This window comes from Equus przewalskii, chromosome 10 (genome assembly GCF_037783145.1).
Source record: "Equus przewalskii isolate Varuska chromosome 10, EquPr2, whole genome shotgun sequence".
Classification (NCBI taxonomy): Eukaryota; Metazoa; Chordata; class Mammalia; order Perissodactyla; family Equidae; genus Equus; species Equus przewalskii.
The window spans coordinates 57,428,697-57,454,194 of NC_091840.1; the positions used below are offsets into that span (position 1 = coordinate 57,428,697).

Genomic DNA, 25,498 nt, shown 5'->3' on the forward strand with positions numbered 1-25,498 from the left:
AACAGCCTTCTATTATAAGAAGATGCCATCCAGGACGTTCATAGCTAGAGAGGAGAAGTCAATGCCTGGCTTCAAAGCTTCAAAGGACAAGCTGACTCTCCTGTTATGGGCTAATGCAGCTGGTGACTTTAAATTGAAGTCATTGCTATTTACCATTCCAAAAATCCTAGGGCCCTTAAGAATTATACTAAATCTACTCTGCCTGTCCTCTGGAAATGAAACAACAAAGCCTGGATGAGAGTACATCTGTTTACAACATGGTTTAATGAACATTTAAAGCCCACTGTTGAGACTTACTGCTCAGAAAAAAAGATTCCTTTCAAAATATTACCACTCATTGACAATGCTCCTGGTCACCCAAGAGCTCTGATGGAGACATACAATGAGAAAAATGATGTCTTCATGCTGCTAACACAACATCCATTCTTAAGCCCATGGATCAAGGAGTAATTTTGACTTTCAAGTCTTACTATTTAAGAAATACATTTCATAAGGCTATGGCTGCCATAGATAGTGATTCCTCTGATGGATCTGGGAAAAGTTAATTGACAACCTTCCTGGAAGGACTCACCATTCTACATGCCATTATGAACATTTGTGATTCATGGGAGGAGGTCAAAATATCAACATAAGCAGGAGTTTTGGAAAAGCTGATTCCAACCCTCATGGATGACTTTGAGGGATTTAAGACTTCAGTGGAGGAAGTAACTGCAGATGTGGTGGAAACAGCAAGAGCTAGAAGTGGAGCCTGAAGATGTGACTGAATTGTTGCAATCTCATGATAAAACTCTAACAGGTGAGAAATTGTTTCTTATGGATGAGCAAAGAAAGTGGTTTCTTGAGACGGCATCTACTCCTGGTGAAGATGCTGTGAAGATAGTTGAAATGACAACCAAGGATTTAGAATACAACATAAACTTAGTTGATAAAGCAGGGGCAGGGTTTGAGAGGACTGACTCCAATTTTGAAAGAAGTTCTACTGTGGGCAAAATGCTATCAAACAGCATCACATGATACAGAAGATTGTTCATGAAAAGAAGAGTCAATCAATGTGGCAGACCTCATTGTTGTCTTTTTTTAAGAAATTGCCAGAGTCACCCCAACTTCAGCAGCCACCACCCTGATCAGACAGCAGCTATCAACATTGAGGCAGGACCCTCCACCAGCAAAAAGATTATGACTAGCATTTTTTAGCAATAAAGTATTTTTTAATTAAGGTAGGTACATTGTTCTTTTAGACACAATGATATTGCACACTCAATAGAATACAGTATAGTATAAATATAACTTTTACATGCACTGGGAAACCAAAAATTTCATGTGGCTTGCTTTATTGTGATATTCACTTTATTGTGGTGTGCAATATCTCTGAGGGATGCCTGTATAAAATTCTAGATTCAAAGTTTTATCTTTTACAGTTTAAAAATATCCATACCTTTTCTTCTTGCAGTCAGTACTACTATTGACAAATCAGTTTTTTTGCGTCTGAAGAAGATTGTCCCTGAGCTAACATCTGTGGCAATCTTCCTCTATTTTTTTTATGGGACACCACAGCATGGCTTGATGAGCAGTGTGTAGGTCCGCACCCTGGATCCGACTGCAAACCCCGGGCCACCAAAGCAAAGCGCACCAACTTAACCACTATACCACTGGGCTGGCCCTGACAAACCAGATTTATTTATTCAATTATTATTTACTGACAGGCCATGAAATGCCAGGCACTGTTTTTGACACTGGGGATTTAGCATTGAACAAAACAAAAAACAGCATTTTGTAGGTTATCTGTGTTTTGTCTCTGGAACGTTTTAGAATTTCTTCTTTGTTATTTATGTTGTTAGATCTTATTATAATATGTGGTGTCTTTTCATATTTTTTCCTGTTTGCCTTTCTATGAGCACTTTCAATGTAAGTTCTTTTAACTTCTCTTTATTTCTCCATAATTCTTGGTTATTACTTCTTAAAATATTTTCTCCTATTCTTTCTTTCCTTCCAGGACTCTCAATATATAAATATCTAGTCAGTCTCCATATGCTTAACATTTCTTTCATGTTTTTCAACTTTTTATCCCTTCCTGATGTCTTAAGGAAGAGCAGAGTTCCTTGAAGTGATAGTCCAGCTTTTGAACACACTCACCAGTTTTACATATTCTGCTATTCAATAAAGTATTGAATACTTTATTTCAACCACTATATTTTTCACACATAATTTTCTTTTTATGACAAGTTCTTGTTAACATTTCTTGTGTCCTCCTGGATCTCTTTTAGGATAGCTTTTTAAAAATACATATATTTTGGGACCAGCCCGGTGGCATAGTGGTTAAGTTCATGTGCTCTGCTCTGGCAGTCCTGGGTTCGCAGGTTTTAATCCTGGGCACAGACCTAGCACCGCTCAAGCCATGCTGTGGTGGCATCTCACATAAAATAGAGGAAGATTGGAACAGATGTTAGCTCAGGGCCAATCTTCCTCACACACACAAAAACACACAACATATAATTTATTTGAAATCGTCCAGCATTTTGTCCAGCCTATCAATAATCAACGTTGTGGTTGGACTGGCTCTTGTAGTTCTTATTATGACTGCAAGGTGCCCTCCAGCAATAACCATCAGGAAAGTTTGAAATAATAAAGGCTTATTATTCACAGGACCTGGAAATTACACAGCACACCTGGGGCCACACAGTGAGGTTGTGTGGAGGGAGCAAGCAAGAGAGAGCAAGTGCAAGGGCCTGAGGTTCTGCTTTTATTGGGGTCGATGGTGGGGTCTTGGGTTTCATAGGCTCCCTCTTTATTGGTGAATTTAAAACATAAGAGCAGGAATTTAAAGCACAGCAAGAGAGAAAACAAGCAGCTCAAATGGTCAGTTATTGAAACCAAGCAAGATCTCTAAAACAAAGGAGCCTCAGTGAAGGGAAGCTCTTCATCTAGTCGGGTGGCTGGCAGGGTGTTTACTTGAGATAGCCCTCTTTAAAGTGGATGCCTCTTTGAAGTGGATGCGTCGGCAATCAAAGCTTAAGTCAGGCACTTGCATTACAAAAAAGGGAAAAAAAAACCCAACTGTCAGGGCTTATGCTACATCCAGTAATTCTGTTTTATCTGTTATAGATTGTTCAGTTTATTGCTTTTCTTTTATAGCAACAGAATTATTCAGATGGCTTATTTTTTTCCCTGTGAGCCCATATTCCTGAGGCCAGGTTATAAGGTGGTAATACAGGGAGGGAAGGGAACCAAAACCCTGGGGTGTTTCCTATACCACGTTCAACTCACTAGGAAGGGCACACACTGTAGATGAAGCATATGTATGTATGTGGGCAGGGGGCACTTAGGGGGATTTGAGTCATTTCCAAAGCAGAGAATCTACGGTGTTAAAATTTGGGCAGGACCACTCCCCATTTACCACCCTCTTCCCACCAAGTGATCTTATCCCTCAAAGAACCTGTCTCTACCTCTTTTTTGCAGTAATCACCTGGCTCGTGTGTGTGTGCATGTGTGTGTGTGTGTGTGATCAGGGTGGGAGGAAGATGAATAAAACCCTTTGAGGTGGATCTACTTCTCTCTGCTAGTATTCACTCCTCTTCCAGCCCAGCTCTAAGGCTACCCTGTGCAATGGTGAAAGAGTGGGCAAAGATTAACCCAACGTGGGAAGTGGACAGAAAGGAGCACAACAAAACACTAAAAAGCACCCCCACACCCTACAGCACCTCCTCCAAGTCCTCTTGTGGCATCTAGGAGTCTTCCATTGCTGCTGCCATTCCCACCCCACCCACATACCCTAGGACCAACTGTAGCCATCTGTCTTCCAAAGGGGTTCCAATCAATTTTTCAATAGTTTCTCAATCCAACAACCTCCCTCCTTCCAGAGGATCTCCAGGTTGGGTTTGGGGAAAGGAGCTAGCCATTTATGTTAGGATGCTGTATTAGCTATCTTCTTCTGCATGCTTAGTGACTCCAAACAGCACACATTTATTATCTCACAGTTTCTGTGGATGGTCTGGGTACAGCTTAACTGGGTCCTCTGCAGCCAGCTATCAAGGAGTCAGCCAGGACTGAGTTCTCATGTGAAGACTCTACTAGAAATGATCCACTTTCAAGTACCTGGGGGTTGTAGACAGGGTTTAGGTTCTTGCTGGCTGTTGGCTCAAGGCCACCCACAGTCCCTCGTCATGTGAGTCAACATCACTGCTTGCTTCATCAAAGCCACTAAGGAGGCAGTCTCCTAGCAAAACAAGCATTAGAATCTTATGTCACCTTTGTTCTATTGGTTCAAAGTGAATCACAGGTCCCATCTACATTCAAGGGGAGGGTATTACATAAAGGTGTGAATACCAGGAGGCTCCAATAGTGGGAGCTGCATCGGATAAAGGGAGCTGGAAAAGGGGTGCCTTCTCGTCGGAACTAAAAATCATCTTTCCCCAGTTTTTGAAAGCCATTGACAAGTTTTAAGTAGTAAAATAACACTATATTCTTGCTTTAGAACCATCACTGGCCAGGAAAGAGTGGAGAATAGACTGGTGGGAAAGAAAACTTGAGTTAGGAGGTTGTGACTGTAACCCTAGTGAAATGATCTTGGCCAGAACTAGGGTAATGCTAGTGGGAATAGAGAAATGGACAAACTGGAGAGTTATTTAAGACATATAATGAATAGGACTTGGTGATAAATCGAGATAAGGGTTGAGGATACTCTGGTTCTGGCTTTTGCAAATGAGTCTGTCGGCAGTGATATCATTCACTAAGGGAGGCAGTCTGGACATTTTGAGTTTGAGGTGGGTAGGTCAGTCCAATAACAGAATTAGAAAGACTAACCATGCTCCCTAGAGAGAATAACCTCTTTTGATCAGCTTTAACTAATTTTTATGCCTGCAAAGAATCTGTTGCTCAAATTTGTTGAAACTGACTAAATCTTTTCAACTCATCTATCTCACACACGTGAATTTTCATTATTACAGGTAGTCCATGGATGCATGAACCTCGGATTGAGTATACAACCTGCTGTTCCTAAAAAACAAACAAAAAGCCACCTTTCACATTGTTTGGATGAAAGGATGTGTTTGGGGAGGAAAAAATATGGAAAAATCTATATACTACTAATATATCTTACATTACAGTTATTGGGGTTGAAGTCCTCAGCAACCCTAAGCACTGTGCTGTAATCCCACTTGAAGTCAACGCGCACGGACAAAGACTGACTCGCCTCCGGCTCCCTAGCTATGGCGCTCTCCGTTATCCAAAGGATCCGACACAAGCGATCTCGCGAGAGGGCAAGAGACCACTAGTCCTTCAATACTCCCAACTGCGCCACGTGTGCTCCCACCTGCTGAGAATCTGCGTCTGGCAGTTCTCAGGGGCTTCTGGGAATCGTAGTTCCGGGGCTGGATGAGGCCGGCAGCCTTGCCCCGCTCCTTGTTACGCATGCGCGACTGGGAGCTTGCCTAAGAAGTTCGTAGCCTTTGTCAGGCCCGGGATGGGAGGTGAGTTGGTCGTTTAAGATGCCGCTCTTCTGCGCTCCGCGTCGGTTGTGGCCCCCGGGGGATCAATCTGTGCCGAGTCAGGGCTAGAGGGCGCGTTTGTGAAAGGGGCCTAGAGGGCAGACCATGAGCTCCCATCCCCTCACGCTGTGGCCTGAATCTCTCCCGCGGCTGCCGCCTCCTGGGGACGCGGGTGCGAGCGCGGTGCCGGCGGGTGCGCGACGGGCGGGGTGCAGGACTGTCGTGGGGCTTGGGGAAGAGCCCCCAGCGCGGCGGGAGGTATCTCCGCGCCTTGTACCTCGGCGGCAGCCCCGGCGCCACCTCTTCCAGCCGCTCAGTTCCCCCCAGGGACAGCTCCGAGCAGCGGGCACAGGCATCTGAGGACCCAGCCTCAGGGATGCTGTTCCCGGCTTTCCAGGTTCCAGGCTCGTAGGATCGAGCCAGGCTCGAGAGTGACCCTACCTGACCGAAGCCTTTCAGCAGAGCTCCTAGAGGAAAGGCAGGAAGGAGGACCGCGAGGCCTCGGGGGCTTCTCACTTTTCTGTCCAGAGGTCTGAACTGGGGGGAAGGTCAGAATCTTCAGAACCAGAAGGAAGTGGTGATCATGGACACAGATTTGGCCGAAATGCCCGAGAAGAGAGGTGAGAATTGCTGAAGTGTTGAACTTGTATTGTGGAAGGGCGAAATTCTTCCTCCTGATGGGAAGTAAGTGGCGTCAGGGGAAGTGGCTCTTGGCAGAGCGCGCTGTCCGTCTCCTTTGTCTGGGAGATGGATGGGCTCTTTAAGAATGGAGGGCTTGGTATGGGATCACCCCTCTTTCAGCTGGGTGAACAATGAACCCTTCAAAGCCACCCCCAAAATGTGAGCGAAATGTTAGCTTCTACGGCGTGAGCACAGCCTCAATTACTTTTTCTGACACGTTCTTCCTCCCAAATGGTTATGCCATCCTAGCCTCGATTAGTGAGTCTGAAAATTTAGCTTTTTGGTTGGCAAAAATATTTTCCCACACCTGTTATCCCTCTTTTCACAATATCCTCTGATTTCAGTAGAGCAAATTCTTTTGTTTTACATAGTAGAAAACAGGCAAAGAAGTTGACTGTCTTCCAGTTCCACTAGGCTGGTCTTTCTTAAAGTTTGGTCTATGATCTTCTATAATCAGTATTACCCCCGGGGTACTTGTTAGATTTATAATTGTACCCCAGACTCAGCTAATGATAATTATTTGGAGGTGGGATCCAGCAATCTACGTTTTAAGCTTGTGGAGTGATTTGTGGGAACCATTGAGCCTATTTTTCTGATATTAATTTAATGTAGCTTAAGCTTGGAAATAAACTGACTTATTCTAATTTCTAGATCAGAGAGTGCCGTCTTCCGGTATGTGTTGTGATTATAGCGACTGAATGAATTTAAGCCCCAAGTAGCAACATTCCTGGACATTCTTCGTGACCTTGGGATCCTGGGTTGTTTGGGGCTCCCTTCAGTTCCCGTGTTTGCAGGGAGCATCATTAGTATGGTGGAGGGATTTTTTAGACTTGTAAATCTGAGCCACAAGATAGATCTAGGCCTCATCATTACTGCCTTCTTGCCCTTAGTTCTGTCTTCCCAGGATTCGTCCTTTTCCCAAGAGAAGAGCACAGAAGAGGGAGAAGTGGCAGCACTGCGCCTCACAGCCAGATCCCAGGTGAGTGTGAGTGTCCACCAATTATTGAAAGCTCGTCTTATTTCTCAAAGTACAGCTGCACTCCCTTCTTTTTTCTTTTTTTTTTTTGAGGAAGATTAGCCCTAAGCTAACATCTGCTGCCAGTCCTCCTCTTTTTGCTGAGGAAGACTGGCCCTGAGCTAACATCCGTGCCCATATTCCTCTACTTTATATGTGGGGTGCCCACCACAGCATGACTTGCCAAGTGGTGCCATGTCTGCACCCGGGATTCAAACCGGCGAACCCCGGGCCACCGAAGCGGAAAGTACGCACTTAACCGCTGTGCCACCAGGCCAGCCCCACTCCCTTCTTTTTGATGTGGAGTTTGTCCACTAGAGCCCATCTGGAGAGCTGAGTTCTAATTCTAAGAGACCACTGGGGTGACTAATAGACTCAGAAGATGTTTTCTACTTACCCATGGTATCTTCTCCATCCCGTAATTGGTTGTCACTCAACAGGCTGTGTAAGGAACATTACTTTTCTTTAGCCTCTTATGCTAATTTATGTGCATGGTAACTTAGGAAACCATTTTAAAAGACAAATGTGGTGCATACCTCTTAACATTGATGGTTCTCTAGTGGAAACAACATACATGGGACTGCTAAGTAGAAATTTAAGAAGGCACCTAAAGTGCCGGAATGAACTATGAACAATAAGTACTCAAATAGTTCAAAGGCATGCTGGGAGGAGAAGGCCTATGGAAGGATGGATGATGGATGCTGAGGCGTTTTAGAGGTGAAGTGTTATCAGGTGTGTAACTTATTCCAGTCCCCACTGCAAGGGCAAATATTAAGAATTGTTGAATTAAGTGGTGGTCATACTACACGAGTAATTAGTGTATTAGTCTTTCAACTTTTTGTATGTTTGAAAATTTTTATTACAAGAAGTTCGATAGGAGAAAGGAGCTCTCCATGATGTGTGTGGCATGCCACAACCCAAAGATTCCTCGGTTAGCCTTTCTCTTTGCTACTGTAGTCCAAAGTGTAAAAAGTAGATGTTGCACCTTGGTGCTATTTGTAAAAGTGACTTCTCAGGATCCTTATATACTTGCTTGTCTCCATTGATTTCTCAACTTCCTTACATTAGTGTGGAAGACTTTATTAGTCAAGAAGCTTTAAGTTGCAGTTGATGAAAAGTCAGCTCGAACTGGCTTAAGCAAAAACAGGTTTGTATTGACCAACATAACTGAAAACTCCAGGTCTGGCTAGAAATAGAGCTCAAGCAGGAGTGTTAGAACCTATTCTCTCCATTTCAGTGACCTTTTCTTTTCTGTGGGTTTTGCTCTCAAGCAGGCTTTTTTCCTAGTGCCGGCCCCTGAGAAATTTAGGCTTACATCTTCCCATGTTGAAGATCAGAGAGAAAGGGCATCTTCTCTCCTAGTCATTCCCACAGAAGTCCTGGGGTTAACTCTTTAACAGGTATTAGGCCCGTTCTTGCACCATTATTGGCCAGATCTAAGTGTGATTGTCTAGTTGGTCCCACCTAGAGAATATACCTGCATGCGCACGTACAAACACATCCCACCCATGGGTCAGAGATGGAATTAGTACTACCTAAACTACACGGACTAAAAGTGGCCAGGTGTAGTAGCCAGAGAAACATCAGGATACAGCTACCAGAAGAAGGGTGAATGCTTTATATATTTTAACACTTTGATATTAGATTCAAGACTTTGACAGCATTAGAGTGAGTTAAACCTTTCATGGAAATTTTAGAGACTCTCTTTGTCCTTTTTGCATTACGTTAGATTCTGTTTGGTGCCAGTATTGCAACTGTCTTTCTTACTATAATTTGTCTGGGCTATTTTTTTTATCCTTTACTTAGTAGATTTTTAAAAACATTGAAGTTTTAATTCTTGCTCATTGTTACCAGATGAACGACAGAGATGTGTTTAGATATATATAAAGATAATATTACTTACCTCCCCAAATGCAGTCCCCCATCTCTCCCTACTGAGGATAACAGTTTGATGTATATTTTTCCATATGTTTTAGTTGAGCTTGAACTACTGTCTTGGGACATGTCGTATACATATTTCCTTCCCTTTACCCCCCACGCCCAACTTTTGGGTTTTTGTTTGGTGTCCTTTCTGTAAACAGGATGTGACTTTTTTGAAAAACCTTTTTATAAGGGAAATTAACTCATTCCCATTAATACCATTACTTGTATGTTTCAAATTTTTCTTGCCACGTGATTTGTATAATTCTGTTTACTATGCTTTCTTTGTTTCTTTTGTATTTTTTCTGTCTTTTAGGCAACAGTTTGCATTTTCATTGTTCTGATGTTTTCCTTTTAAAGGTTTGTTAGTTAATTCCCACTACTGTCAGTTTAGCCATAGATAGTCAGATTGTAAGATCAAGATCATTTTTCCTTGTAATATTTCGTCTGTATAGTGGCTACTTAATGATTTTTACATTTTATTTTATTTTCCAAAGATGGATTCTTGTATTTTTTAAGTCTCAGATTATTTCCGTTTTTGGAAACTTTAGTTTGAAATAATTTTAGATTTAAAGAAATGTTGCAAATAGTAGAAAGATATCTCATATACTCTCCATTCAGATTCTCCGAATGTTAACATTTACCTTGCTTTATTATTCTTTTTCCAAAATCAGAAAGTTAACATTGGTATAATACTGTAACCTACTAACTTTTCAGCTTCCCCAGCTGTCCTATTTTTCCCATTTTTTCCCCCTTAATTTCTGCTTTTGTCCTGTAATTCTTTCTGTTTTCCTTAGTTTGTTGCTGTTCTTTCTCTAATTTGACTTGTATGCTTTGTCCATTTATTTCCGTTATGTTTTTAATGAAATGGAAGTGTTTCAAGCCATGAAATTTCCTGTGAGGACATTTTTAGCCATTTGGCATTGCTTTTTGCGTTTTATTTTGTTATTATTTTGAATTTTTTTTAAGTTATCATCTGGTATTGCTCTCTTCTTTCTGTTTTGGAATTTATTAAGATTTACTTTGCTACTTTTTACAAATGCTGTATGAATGTTTAAATAGAAATTTTTCTATCCAGTTGTAGCATTTACTATATGTTTATTTCAACAACCTTGGGATATTATTTCCATTCTTTATGGCTTTACTTAAAGAGAAATGTTCGATACTGATAATGCATTTATCTCCATATAGTTTTTGTATTTTTGGTCTTATATTAACTTAATCCTATGATATTTACCCATAAACATTTATCCGTTTTATCAGTACTCTTAATTTGTTGCTGTCATTTTCTAATTTAATGCTTTTTGCGTTGACTTAATTCCATGATTAACTGGATTTGGTGCTCACTGCCTGTGAGTTCTCTATTCACAAATTCTGTATTTCAGTTCATCTTCTGATTGGCTAGATTGATTCAAGTTTTTATTGAGGACTCACAAGGAGAGTTATGCAGACTTGCCTTTTATTCTCTGCCTGTATTTTGTTTACTTTGCTGAGCTACGTTGTTGACTCATTGGTGCGTATTTTAACTCTTTATTCCCCAGAAGAATTAGAGTCTCTCAGTGGAGAAACTATGGTCTTATTTCTTTTGGTTCTCATTTTGAATCTAGGACAGTGTGCCTGGCACATAATTGATACCCTGTGACTTTACATAGAATATTCAGAATGTGAATACATTAGAATGCTTGTCATTTATTAGTCATTTCCCCTGTTGAATATATCTCACGTGCCTACCTCAGGGCCAACAGAAACTAGATGGTGAAAGGGAGACTGTCGAGTGAAAGATGGTGAACAAAAGTATGTTTTGTGTCTTAGGCATCAGTGACATTCAAGGATGTGGCCATGGACTTTACCCCAGAGGAGTGGGGGAAACTGGATCCTGCACAAAGGGATGTGATGCTGGAGAACTATAGGAACCTGGTCTCGCTTTGTAAGGATGGGTTCTCATTGTGACTCTGGAATCTGCTTGTGGGGATATCATTACTTTATTGAAAGTGAAATAGCGTAAGGAAGCCTTCACTTTTCCATTGAGGAATCATAAAATGTTGACCCCTTTGGGCCCCGAGAAAAATCTGTTTCTGCTCTAGGTTCTTGGTGAAATGTCTATGCTTGTTTTTTTATCAGGATTCTTTGAATTCAAGTGACAGAAACTTAATTCACACTAGTTTAAAGGGGAAAAAAATCTTGATTAGGGATCAAATATATTGTCAGGAATTTCTTTTATTTATTTATTTTTATCACATGGCTTGCTTTGCCTTGTATTGGTTTTATTCTTAGGATCTCTCCATGTAGCAAAAATGACCATTGGCAGCTTTAGCATTACATTATTCTTCCAGTTAGAGAGTTGGCAAAAAAACATAATGATTCTATCCTGGGAGTTTGAGCAAATGGGGTCACATGTCCATCAGTGGAATAATTACTAGAGCCAGGGAGATAGGGTACTCTGGCCAGTTTGGATCCTGTGCCTGCCTGTGTGTGTGTGTGTGTGTGTGTATGTGTTCATGAGGGGTGGAAGGAACTATGTTAGCCCCTCCCAGACCTCATGTAATAAATTCCTTAAGAAAGCAGGTTCTAGTAACTGAAGAAGGAAGAAAAGAAAAACATTAGAAGACAAAAACTCTAGTTGCCACAGTCACAACCTTGTGCTGCTGCCCCTGAGGTCCAGCTTTCTCCAGCTTCTTCCCCCTCTTCCCTGAGCTAAGAATTTTTATCTGCAGCATCTCTCTGGGACTTCCTCAGTAAAGAAAGAGAAATTGTCTTCTTTTTTGACAGGCAAAAACATTTGTGTTTCAAATGCGTATAAGCTCTTACCAGGCCCAGACTCTTGCTACAGATATTTTCAGCTTCAGTTAGAGTTGCATCTTCCCTTACTCCAGATCCCCCTGTCATATCCTGTCTTCTTTGTAGATCAAGGAGTTAGGACTCTGCTCTAGGATAGATCTTTGTGCCCATCACAAATAACTGAGTCCCATTTCTTTCTTTCTTTCTTTTTTTTAATGAGCAGGGCTTCCAGTTTCCAAGCCTGAGAACTACTATTTGGAGAATGCAAAAGAACCATTGATGCTTGAGAGAAAAGCCCCTAAAAGTGGCTATTCAGGTGAGTCAGCTAGACAGGAGTCTTCAGAAATAATGGCCCCGCAGGACAGTGGATTAGTGGCACTTTTCGGTGCTTAAGAAAGAATATTAGAAGTGCCTATATACTTTGATTTTTAAAATACTTTAAATTACATAGCATTTTAAATACATACAAAAGTTGAGAAAATAAAGTAACACATGTATCCACTACCAAAATCAAACACATGCTAATATTTTGCTTCATTTGCCTCTTTTCTTTCTTTTTCTTCCTTTCTTTATTTGTGATATAAAATAGATAAAAATATAAATCATACAGTTCTGTGAATTTTCACAAATTGAACACATTCATGTAACTAGTACCCGGATCAAGAAACAGCCTTACCAGCATCCCAGAAGCACCCCTGTGCCCTCTTTGAGTCACCGCCTTCCTTGTAAGGGTAACCTTATCCTGACTTCTAACACCACAGATCAGTTTTGACTGTTCTTGAATCTTATGTAAAGAGAATCATACTGTATGTACTCTAGTGTCTGGCGTCCTTCACTGAGGATTCCTGTGAGGTACGTCAAGCTGTTATATGTAGTTGTAGTTCATTCATTCTCTTTGTTGTACAGTCTTTCATCATGTTGTTGTACCAGTTTATCCCTTTTCCTGAGACGGGCATTTGGGTAGTTTCTAGTTTGGGGCTATGTGAATAGTGCTGCTATGTACATTCTTTTATGTGTCTTTTGGTGAACACATAGATGCATTTCTGTTGGATATATACATATAAGTAGAATTGTTGGGTCAGAGGGTAGGTGCATGTTCGCTTTTGGTAGATACTGCCAAAAGGTTTCCAAAGTCGTTGTACTAGTTACATTCCTCCCAACAGACTATGTGAGTTCTGGTTGCTCTGCATCCTCATCAACACTTAATATTGACTGTCTTCATTTTAGCCATTCTTACAGGTGTGTGCTATCTTTTACTTTTTAAGAAATAAAAGATATCACAGATTTAAAGGCCTTTCATTCTCTCGCTAGAAATAAGTTGGTACAGTCAATGTGAATCATTCTAGTGTTTCTACATATGTACAAAAAACAATATGTGTATATAGTATGAACAATTATACTTTTTCTTTGTAATCCGACTTTTTTAAACTTCACTTTGTATTTTGATATTAATCTGTGTTAATACATATGGATTATGTTTATTCATTTTAACTACTGTGGAGTAAGTCCATTGTGTGAATAAACTGAACAGTTTATTTTTATTTCTTTGCTATTAGAAAGAAAATCGCAATGACCATCCTTTTATTGACTCCTTATGTTCATCGTAAAAGTTGGTTTAGGGTAGATAAGCAGAATAAGAATTACTGAGTCTCAAGGTATCACATGGTTAGCTTTATTAGGAATTGCCCATGTCCCACCACCACCCTGGCCAGCAGTTGATGCTATTAGATTTAGTAATTTTTGTCAGTCTGGTGGATATGAAATAATATTTCATGTTTTTTAATTTACATTTCTCTGGTTATAGGTAAGTTTGAGTATTTCTTATGTTTATTAGCTATTACAGGTTTCCTCTTTTGTAAATTACCTGTTGATATCCTTTGCCTATTTTTAAAAATTGGACCATTCACATCTTTGTTTGGATTGTTGGAGTTCTTTATAGATTTTAGATACATTAGTATGTATGACAGAGGTACCATCACAAATCAGTAAGAAAAAAATTGATTCTTTTAGTTTGTGGTTTATTTTATTTTATGGTATCTTATGCATACAGAATTTTAAAATTTTAATGTTATATTTATCAATTTTTTTTTGGTTTGTGCTTTTTGTGACTCGTCTTCCTTATTCCAATGTCAGGAAGATAATCTGTACTTTATTCTAAAATATTCAAGTTTTGTTTTACAAGTAGCTTTTTTTAATATATGGTGTGAAATAGGGAACTAATTCTATCTTTGCCCATACTTAAAGTCAATAGTCCAGCATCATTTATTGAAAAATCTATCTTTTGTCCCTGATTTGTAATGCCAACTCTGTGGTAAACCAGGTCCCATATATACTTGGGTCTGTTTCTAGGCTCTCTGGTTTACTTGTCTATCTGTGCTCCAATAACTTACTGTTTTAATGACTATATGTGACAGTGTGTATATCTCATAAAGAAAATTTTCCCTTAATATTCTATTTTTTTTTATCTTTTTATTCTTTTGAATACTGAGAGAGTTTTAAAATTGTCCTTTGTGTTTGTGGCTATGTCTTTTTCCCCTCGTAGGCCTGTCTGTTTTTGTGACATGCCTGTTCACCATCCTTCTCCCTTTTTTGTGGGAAATATTGCCATTTTCATAGTGATCTATTAGAACTCTTCGTATATGAGCTATTTATTCTTTACTATATTATAGACTTTTTTATAGTTTTTTGCCTTTCGGTTTTGCTATTCTTTTTATTATACAAATTTAATGAATTACAATCTTTTATTTTCTGTCTTTTGGTTAGCGTAGAGAAAGTCCTTTCTTACCCCAAGATTACAGAACTATTTGCTTCTGTTCTCTTCTGATATATTTGTCCTTTCATTTTCCCTTTAAATCCTTAATCCATTTGGAATTGCCTCCTACCTCTCTGGTTGTATCTTCTTAGCTTTCTTTTCTGAACAACTAAGTGTTTGAGTTGCTCAAGGTTTGCTTTGAATCTCCCTTCCCTCTGTGTACCTGCAATCATAAATGTGAGTGCCTGCCTGGGCCAGGATGATATAACTGAGTGAAGCAAACAGGGTGGGGCCTGGTGAACTGGAAGAGCACGTGCCTCGACCAAAAGGGAGTAGCCATTAGTCCGTTAGCTCTAGCTCAAGGGCTGACAAACTTATGTCAAGGGTCAGATAATGAGTAAATCAGGCGTTGTGGGACATATAGTCCCTGCTGCAACTACTCAGTCTGGCGTGGTAGTCTGAAAGCAGCCATAGGCAATCTGTGAAAGAATGGACATGGTTGCGTTCCAGTAAAGCTTTATTTAGAAAAGCAGGCAGTGGGCTGTAGTTGCCAACTTTGCTCTAATTGGTGGTTGTCATTCATTGTGCTTCCAGTTTTTTCTGAGAGAAACTTAAAATTTGAATTTCTCTGTGAAATCTTCCTATTTTTAAATGTTGGTAACTAATCTCAAAAATTTATAGAAACAATTTGGGCCAAACAAAACTTGTCTGAGGGTCAGGTTTGTCCAGCTGGTCACCTGTTTGCAGCCTCTGCCTTCTCCTTTGGCAGTCTCATCCATTCCCACAAGCAAATTATCGTCTCCTTCTAGACTAATCCCAAATCTGTGTTTCCATCCTAGACCTCTCCTTGGAGCTGCTGGTCTGAATGTTTGTGTAACTATTTGGTGTTGCCATTTGCTTACGTCAGACTCACCTCAATACAACGTGTTTAAAACCGAATGCCTGATATATCCCCAAATTCTCCATCCCTCCCCCCCGATAGGATCCTTTTCCAATAATTGTCTTACTGACACTCAGTGTCTTAGCAAATTGAACAGAAATCTATGAACAGTCTTTATACTTCCCCTCTCTCTCCTTTATCCAGTTGATCATTGTGTTTATCTAATTATATTCTGATTATTTCTTCATTGTTAATATCCCTCCATCTCCATTTTGTTTGCCTGGACTACTGTGATAATCTGTTCCACCTGATTCCACCTTTGTCCTCATATGCTCCATTCTTTACATTCTTAGTGAGAGTGATGTTTTCAAAATACAGATCTGATGGTGCCACCCTTTTGCTTAAAACATTTCAATGGCTTTCCATTGCTGTTAGGATTACAACCAGAATCCTTGAGGCCAAGAAAGTCTTGCAAAATCTGTCTTTTACTCATTATTCCAGTCTTATCTTACAATTACTCTCCCTCCATTTCTGTACTCTGTCTTAGCAGCTCTTAAATGTTTTGGCCTCATAAAACCTAACTTAACTGCAAAAGTCATTGAGGACCCTTAAGAGCTTTTGTTTGTGTGGGTTACATCTACCAATACTTAGTGTATTAGAGTTTAAAAACTGAGAAAGATTTTCAACTATTAGATAATTCATTTAAAAATAACAATTATAAACCCATTACATGTTAACACAAATAACAATTTTTGTGAAAACAACTCTTCTGCAACAAAAAATATTCTTGAAAAGAATGGCATTGTTTTATATTTGGCAGATCTGTTTGATGTATGGCTTAACAGAAGACAGCTGTATTCTTGCACCTTCTTCTGAATGCCTTTTGTTGTGGATGTGTTGTTTGGGTTGACCTGTATTAAGAAAACCCAGCCTCACACCAATATATAGTTGGAAAAGGGAGGAGTATCTTATAGCTTTTTCAAATCATTGTGGCTATTCTGATACTACACCAAAACTGGGCAAGCAGTAGTTTCTTAAAGATTATATACAATATGGCATCTGAAACCACCCCCGTGAATTTTTCATACTCTTACATTAAAATCTATTAATCTTTTGGAAAATACCAGTTCACTGAGTTATGTAGATCTTCCAAATATTGACACATTACATTATGCAATGTTTTAAAAATCACAATTTTTAAAATCACCACTGACCTCCTCAGAAAAGTCTTTTAAGTATTAGGAAACTATCAAGCTATCAGTGGTAGATAAAAGTTTTCCAAAATTCTAATTTCTGCCTGAAAGCTTCAGTTTTATCAAATACTTCAGTTGTTTTCCTTAAAGTGACAGGCTCACTTTGTTCATTTTTGAGAAAATATTTGCCGAACACCCAACATGGGTAACATAGTTTGTCTGTCAGTCATTCTTTCAAGTAAAAATGGTGGTCCATGCATAAAGTGGCTAGTTCAAATCACAACTCAGACTGTCTCGTAGGTGGTTTTCTTTAAGACAACCATCAGACTTTGGTATGAACAGAATTGCTTCATGAATATTTCCCGTTTCAGCAATCCAGAATATTTAAAAAGCATGTGTTCAAGGTTTGAAGTTTAATAGAATTAAGTATGTTTACTGTTTCCTCAGACATTTTTAAGTGAAACTGGCTCTCTTTTTTTTAACTGAGAGTACATGATGGGGAAGAATGTTATAACTACCAGTGTGTGGCGTCATTGTCCTGATTCATGCTAAGTCATGAGCAGTTTTACCACCATCATATTTGCAACATCAGTGCAAATGTCAAGACAATAAAAAAGGCAAATAACATCTAAGCATTATTTTGAAAATAGTTTTGAACTTACAGACTCCCAGGGGTCCACCTGGGGTCCACTTTGAGATCTCTACCTATCCTAGCCTTATATCAATTTATGTTTTATTTATTTAACAAACACTTATATACACTTATGCTGTGTCAGAGTTTCAAGTGCTTTATAAATATTCTCATTTAGTGCTCCTTAAGGTAGTAATTGTTATTATTCCTTTATTCCATAAAGTAGTTAGTTATTGCCCCATTTTACAGACAACGAGGTGGAAGTAGAGAGGTTAAGTAACGTGCCCCAGGTCACACAGCTAGTAAGTGGCAGAGCTGGGATTAAAGTCACTCCTTCTGATTCCGGAGTTCATGCTCTCTACCACCGTGCTTTTCTTGGATGTCCCTGTCACCACGGGGCTTTTGTACTGTCATTCCCTCTACCTGGAGTGCTCATCTCAGCGCTTTTGTACCTATTACCTGAAACACTCACCCCAACCCCAACCCCACTTTCACTTCAGCTCAGTGATTTACTTCCTCAGTGAAGCCTCCCCTCATCTCCCTAGATTTCCCCTCTTATATTCTTTCAGAGCATCATTGGACTTTTATTTCTTAGTACCTACTACAGATGCATTTTTATATGTATTTGTGAATGTTAGACTAAGTTCTCTCTCCCTTCACGTGCATAGGGACTTTGTGTGTTTTTCCCTAGTGCCTAGACCAGAGCTTAGTGTATGGTAGAGTAGATAGAAGAATGAGTAAGTCATTTGGTTGTGTGGAATGAGGGACAGATCTATGTTTAATTAGTCATAGCACCATTTATTGGAAAAACAAATTATCTTTAGTTCATTGATTGAAATATCACCTTTGTATTGTCCTTAATTCCTGTTTATACTTGACTTTATTTCTGAACTTGCTCTTCTGTTTTATTGATCTGTCTATTTATTCCTTTGGACCACACTATTTAAATTATTTTAGCTTTATAAAGTAGTTTTGTATTGGATATAAAAATTCTAATATATTTGTATCAGATATACTTAAAGAGGTCTAGCTTCCATCCCTGCCCTCTCTCTGTTCTGATACTTTCCCTACAGATAACCACTTCTGTTAGTGTTTCATTTATCTCTCCTGGGTTTTGGAAAATATTACCAAATATGTCTATATATGTGTATCTTCCCTTTTTTTTCTACACAAAAGGTAGCAAACTATACACACTCATTTACAGCTTGCTGCGTTTTTAAATTTATTTAATATATCCTGAAGATCACTTTATAGCAATATGTAGAGATAGTTCTCATTTTTTAAAAAGTCACATAATCCTCCATTGTATGTATACACCATAGTTCATTTAATCAATTCTCTATAGTAGGATATTTGAGATGTTACCAGTCTTTTGCTACCTCAGTTAGTGTTGTAATGAATAGCCTTGTGTGAATATAATTTCATATGTTTACTATTATATCTCTGGGAGATCAAAGGAGATTTTGTATCAGGGATATATTATAAAATCATTGATATGGAAGATTAAACTGGAAATGGAATGCTTATTTGGATGTGAATCGGATTGGGTGACTGGAAACTTAGAAGTCATAACTGTACTCTGCACTAAGGTGATTACTGCCTGGAGTAGGTGTTCTGTACGAAGTTGTTTCTCCCTCATCCTGATCTAGTATGCTGATTTCCAGCTTATTCTGTGATATATTGCTTCATCTGCATCCCTTCTTCTTCTCCTGTATTTCTGGTCATCTTTCCCCCATTCTGACTCTCCTGGATAGGATCTACTCATTTTCTCTGCATATACTGTTCATTTATTTCCCTCCATTTACTTCTCTTTGCAAATCATCTTATAAGACTCAAATCCACTTCCTTGTTGAAGGCATGCTTTTCACCTTCATTAACTTCTAACCTATTACAGAACTGCCTTTTGTTGAGCACTTTCAGAAAACAAAGGAAATTTGCATTTCCGATTTCTTTCAGACTTGGAGACTAGCCCCGAGAGCAAAGATGCAACTTCAGTGCAAGATTTTTCTAAAGAGGAATCATGCCAGGTTGCAATTATAGACAGACTGACAAGAAATAGTGTCTATGACTCCAACTTGGAAACAACTCTTGAATGTGAAAATTGGTTAGAGGATCAGCAAGGAAATCAGGAAAGACACTTGAGAGAAATGTTCACTCACATGAATTCACTCTCTGAAGAAAGAGCTCATGAGCATGATGTATATTGGAAAAACTGTAGTCAGAAATCTGTCCTTCTCACTCAGGACAGAGTTCCCAAAGGCTCCTATGCCTTTCATACACTTGAAAAAAGATTGAAACAGAAATCAAACTTAATGAAAAAGCAGAGAACCTATAAAGAGAAAAAGCCTCATAAATGTAATGATTGTGGTGAGCTCTTTACGTACCATTCAGTGCTTATTCGACACCAGAGGGTCCATACTGGAGAGAAACCCTATAGCTGCAGTGAATGTGGGAAGTCTTTTAGCCACAGAGCTAATTTAACTAAACATCAGAGAACTCATACTAGAATTCTCTTTGAGTGCAGTGAATGCAAGAAAGCCTTCACAGAAAGCTCATCCCTCGCAATACATCAGAGAATTCACATTGGAGAGAGACCTTATGAATGCGGTGAATGTGGGAAAGGTTTTAATCGAAGTACGCATCTTGTGCAGCATCAGTTGATTCATACTGGAGTGAAGCCTTATGAATGTAATGAATGTGATAAAGCTTTCATTCATTCATCAGCACTTATTAAACATCAAAGAACTCATACTGGAGAGAAACCCTATAAGTGTCAGGAATGTGGGAAAGCCTTTAGCCATTGCTCATCCCTTACTAAACATCAGAGAGTTCATACTGGAGAAAAGCCATATGAATGTAGTGAATGTGGAAAAACCTTTAGCCAGAGCACACATCTTGTTCAGCATCAGAGAATTCATACTGGAGAGAAGCCCTATGAGTGTAATGAATGTGGGAAAACCTTCAGCCGGAGCTCAAATTTTGCTAAACATCAAAGAATTCACATTGGAAAGAAACCATACAAATGTAATGAATGTGGAAAAGCCTTCATTCATTCATCAGCTCTTATTCAACACCAGAGAACTCATACTGGAGAGAAACCTTATAGATGTAATGACTGTGGGAAAAGCTTTAAATGCAGCTCATCCCTCATCAGACATCAAAGAATTCATACTGAAGAGCAACCCTGAAAAATTACTGAATGTGAAGAAATGTAAGTTGGTTTTTATCACTGTTAAATACCTGAGTATTTAGGTGGAAAACCCATAAAATGGTGCTTGAGGACCAATTCTGTATGGTTCTGATTTTACTGGCATAATAACATAGTTTTGAGCTGTAGAGGAATATTCCTTATATCTCTTGTGTTGATCATTATGAAAGCTTCTGGCCAGAGATCTCAAATTTTGATCTGTAACCCCCGCTAATACCGTTTTATGGAAATTCAAGAAATTCTTGAGCATGGGTAGCAATATAATCATTGTGAAATCCAGTTCCTCCGTCTCTGTCTCATCAAAACCCTGTTACAGCTTCTCACTTTGTAGGGAAGTTCTTATTTGGTACGGTAGGCAGAGGGTTCATATCCTTATCATCGGGAAGACAGTCATTTCTTTTTTAACCCAAAGTAGAGATCCAGGTATACAGATAGTGACATTTCTCCAGAGAGTGTCATTTCTTTTACATTAGCTATAAAAACTTAAAAGTTGAGTTAAAATATGCTTCAGATTCTCTCCCTCCTCCCAGAAGCTACTGTCTAATTTGATGAACGTAAATAGAATGTATTTACAGCAGGTTCTAAGTTGCGTTCACATAGATTATGCTGGTCATAGATTTAGATAATTGCTACCTCTCTGGAAGTTACCCTGAAGTAGAGAATGGGTCAAAATCTTAACTGTAGTTTTTGATCAAGTCCCTCTTATCCTTGGCATTGAATGAATCCTTGGTTTTCTATAATCAGTGTTAGGGAAATTTCATTTCTTTACATCATTCTTCTTTCTGTAAACTGTGCTTCATCTCCTGGGATGTTGAGGGTCTGAAAAGTTGATGGGTTGAATATGTTGTTATATTTAGGGTCCCAGTCAAGAAGAAGAACTGAAGCAACTGTGAGACACAAGGACATACCTTCCTGTCAGATATGGAAAATAGCTCACAGGACAGTGATCACTTGAGGATAAGCAGCTTTCCTCCATGAAGAAGAAGTTGCCCTTTCTCTGGCCTTCATGTTTACCTACGTTTTTTTGTTGTTGTTCTTGTTCTCCCTATATGTTGGCCGGTCTTTGCTATATCTCAGAGCCCTAAGAAGGTAGAAAAGGCACAAAACCACAGTGATATATTGACATAAGTTACATGGGTGACCAAAGACCAGTAGTGGGATAGGAAACACAAAAGCAAAAGTTCAAATAAATATTTAGCAAAACACTACACAAATGTCAGTTATTATTGTTATTCTATTATATTATGTGAAAAGAAGATTATAGAAAAGATAGAGGAAAAAAAGTAGTTACAGATTTCTTCTTTCTCCTCTCCTAGACCCTGTCCTTTAGGAACATTCAGCAACCAGTCCATGCTCTTTCCCCCTCCACATTATCCCTGTTGCTTCTTGTAATTCCCTCTCTGTAGACCTTAGTTCTATTACTGCAGAAAAGTAGAGGAATAGAGTTTGAAGAAGTGGTGGTAGTGGAAAGCAAGGTCATTAAGGATGAATCAAGTATAAATTCAGCAGTGGCAGAAATCAACATGAGATGGAAAAGATTGGGAAGAAACTTTGGAAAGAACAAAAAAAACACATTGAAGGGGATCAGGGTGGGTGGGAAGGCTCAAGGTCTGAGGTCAGGGTAGGAGAATGGCTGACACAGGAACAAGATAAAGGAAAAGGAGCTCAACCCTTTTTGCCACCTTAATATTCAATACTCATGGTCTAAAGCAGAAATCGGCAAACTATTGCCTGGACTTGCAGACCAAGTCCATCCTGCTGCCTATTTTTGTAAATAGTGTTTAATTGGAACTTGACCATATTCATTCATTTACATGTTGTATTTGGCTGTTTTTGTGCTACAGTGGCAGAGTCAAGTAGTTGCAGGAGAGGTTACGTGTCCCGAGAAGCCTAAAATACTTGCTGTTTCTCAATACGTCATGTGTTGCTTAATGATGGGGATACATTCTGAGAAATGTGTCACTAGGTGATTTTGTCACTGTGCAAAAATCGTAGAGTGAACTTACACAAACCTAGATGGTATAGCTTACTACACACCTAGGCTATATGGTACTAATCTTATAAGACCACTGTCGTATACGTGGTTTGTTGCTGACTGAAATGTTGTTATGCAGCACGTGACTGTATGCCAAATGCTCATGTGAAAAGAAATTCATCATTTGGGGGCCAATATTTGACTAACAAAATAAGATAAACAAGGGTTTTCCAAAGCTGGGTTTGAATTCTGCCATCTCCACTTAGCAGTTATGTGGCCTTGAAAAGCTACTTACTCTTTCTGGCCTCAGTTTCTTTATCTGTAAAGTGGGAATAAATCACCCCTCTCTGATAAGGTTGTTGTGAGGATTAACTAAGACAAAGCATGTAAAAGACCTAGCACACAATAAATTATATAGAGAGCCTCTCTCTCTCTCTATATATACACGTATATGTGTGTATATATATGTGTTAATGAACTGGTGTCTTAGTCCATTTGGCTGCTATAACAAAATACCATAGACTAAGTGGCTTATTTATAAAGCAGCAGTCTCAATTCTGGAGACTGGGAAGTCCAAGATTAACACCCTGGCAGATTCCGTGTCTTTTGAGAGCCTGTTTCCTGGTTCATAGACAGCCATCTTTTCACAGTGTCCTCACATGGTGTATGGACAAGGGAGCACCTTCTGGGTCCTCTTTTATAAGGGCACTAATCCCCTTCATGAGGGTTCTGCCCTCATGACATAATCACCTCCCAAAGGCCCTACCTCCTCATACCACCACATTGGAGGTTAAGTTTCAGCATGAATTTTGGGGGGACACAAACATTCAGTCTATAGCAAGTGGCTAGACATCAATTAGAAATTACTTAAGAATGAGTGTATCTGCCACACTTTTTGTTTACTGATTTAGAACTGTGACCATCCTGCTCTGGCTCAAAGAAGGGGCCTCACTTCTTTCTGCTCTTTCTTCCATCTGGTGCTGCTCCCTACACAGCCTCCTGGAGACCTCATGGAATCTGCTTTTTTTTCCTTCTGAGTATCACTTAACCAGGAGCCATCTGATGGTTCCAGAGACTCAAGTTTGTAATCCGACTGCAGTTTAAATAGTGTTAAGGGACTTGCTCTAAGCTAGTTTTACTGAGAACTCTGGCCCTTTGCATTTCAGTATTTGTTCTTTTTATGCTTGGTGTTCAATCTGACTACGTATTTGTACTTGACATGACTCTTGGAAGTTTTAGTGTTCTTTTCAAATGTTTTTGGTTACCTATAAACCAAATTTGAGTGTTCTTACTGGCCCACTCTCAATAAAGATGTTGTTTATCTATTTTTTGTCAAAAACTTTAAATTGCTTTTTAAATTCTCATTGAAGCATATTTTAAGAGGTAAGGAAAGACCAATCATAAAGTATCTCCATATCATCCAGGAAATGGACATTTCTAATTTTCATCTGGCTTCACAGTTTCTGGAGACATGAGCTGGGGACTGCCCTCAGCAGCCCATGCATCTGCGAGAAGGTCAAAAAGTAGAAGAAGGTCATTTCTACCAAATGGTGCCAAGAGGCCTCAGGCCAAGTACAGGCACCACCCAGCAGGGGTAATGGGGAAAAAAGGGAAGGAAGAACTTCATGTAAAAAGTACAGTTAAAACTGGGCAAAATATAGGAAAAACTGATTTAGTGTAAATTTTTAATTACATTTAGCTTCTGGGAGGACAATGTGACATCACCCAAAAGTATAAAAATGATAGTGTAAGAATACCAAACGTTATTCAAATTAGTTGGCAATTAATTAGTTCAATTATCTATTAAAAGTCTTATAATTTTTTATTTTATTAGAATTCTTACTTTTTTTTTTACTATTACAACAGGACTCAAGTTGGAAGCTCTTTATCCCTGCTTTCTCCCTTTCATTACCTAATTCTTTTCTAGGTCCCAAGTGGGCAGTCTTGGGATCCACAGCCACATGAGCTGTCCCTCACTATAGGTTTTATTGGCAAGGAGGATGGGTATTCCCCAGTGGTAATACATAAAATGTGGCGTCTATGGATTACCTTGTAGTTCCAATTAATGCCCTCAATAAATTAGATGTTTTCCCCTGAATTGTTGTTCTTTACATTTTTCACAGTGTAACCTCTTAATTTTTAATCTTTGTCCATAAACCAGATAATCTGCCCTTAGATTGAGTTGACTATATATAAAATGTGTATACCTCATCCTCCTCTCCACTCCCACCAATTCACATATAAACACATTGTCATGATGTCAGAAAAGTTCACATATCTGGGTGGAACCAGAGACTCATGCATTGCTAGATCAAGAACTGTTGACCTCCATCTCTGCTGTGCTTTCCTCTCTGTTGGATATATTTTCATCAGTCTCCTCCAGTGATGACAAATACATCTGCTGGCAATTCCAAGGTAGTATGGTTCTTAGCATTTACAATCCCAAGGAGAATACCTCTTTCTAAATATTAGCTCCAGCAAAACCCCCAAGGCTACTTCTCAGCTTTGCTTGAGTTATGCTGATCACTGAGCCATTTACCGCCTCAGAATTGGAGTCCTCTCATTGACCAGGCCTGAGTCCATGTAAAACCCTGGAGCAGGGGAGGGTGAAGTCTGCCCACTTCAAACAGCTTACACTGGTGTGAGGAAGGACTGCTTCCCTAAAAGAAATCCAAGGATGCTGGACAGATAAAACAAACATGTCTGCTGCAGTTGAATAGTAAACTTCAGCATAAATAAGTTTATCTCCTCCTCCCCATCTATCCTCCCAAAAGGAGCTATTTTCCAAAAGTCAGCGACACACCGATAGAAGGCCAAAACCTAAGAAAATATTCACAACATTGACTTCAGAGAGTTTCTGTGGGGATTACATGAGATTACATATGTGAGAATGCTTTGTAAGCTCAAGCATGTTGCAGAGTTGTATTATTATGACTGTGATTAGTTTTCCATTCTCTGATGCCAGGCTCTAGTATACAAAAA

General features: G+C 39.3%; 1 protein-coding gene and 1 long non-coding RNA gene across 3 annotated transcripts; one reads left to right on the forward strand and one right to left on the reverse strand.

Moving 5' to 3' along the window:
• Positions 1–1,875: 1,875 nt before the first annotated feature.
• On the reverse strand, positions 1,876–5,227 carry LOC139074163 (uncharacterized). Its single transcript, XR_011523685.1, has 3 exons — positions 5,096–5,227; positions 4,093–4,213; positions 1,876–3,021 (listed from the first exon to the last, which is right to left on the reverse strand). It is a non-coding gene; the product is annotated as an uncharacterized lncRNA (long non-coding RNA).
• A 143-nt stretch (positions 5,228–5,370) lies between these two features.
• ZNF286A (zinc finger protein 286A) lies at positions 5,371–23,841 on the forward strand. Of its 2 annotated transcripts, XM_070563519.1 has the most exons (7): positions 5,371–5,465; positions 5,881–6,103; positions 7,055–7,143; positions 10,912–11,026; positions 12,101–12,193; positions 19,290–20,544; positions 21,399–23,841. In XM_070563519.1, exons 2-6 carry the CDS (start codon positions 6,067–6,069, stop codon positions 20,519–20,521), a joined length of 1,566 nt encoding a protein of 521 aa, XP_070419620.1. In that variant the 5' UTR covers positions 5,371–5,465; positions 5,881–6,066; the 3' UTR covers positions 20,522–20,544; positions 21,399–23,841. The 2 variants fall into 2 exon arrangements, with proteins under 2 accessions (XP_070419620.1, XP_070419619.1); XM_070563518.1 differs by having other exon boundaries at positions 19,290–23,841.
• The last annotated feature ends 1,657 nt before the right edge of the window (positions 23,842–25,498 follow it).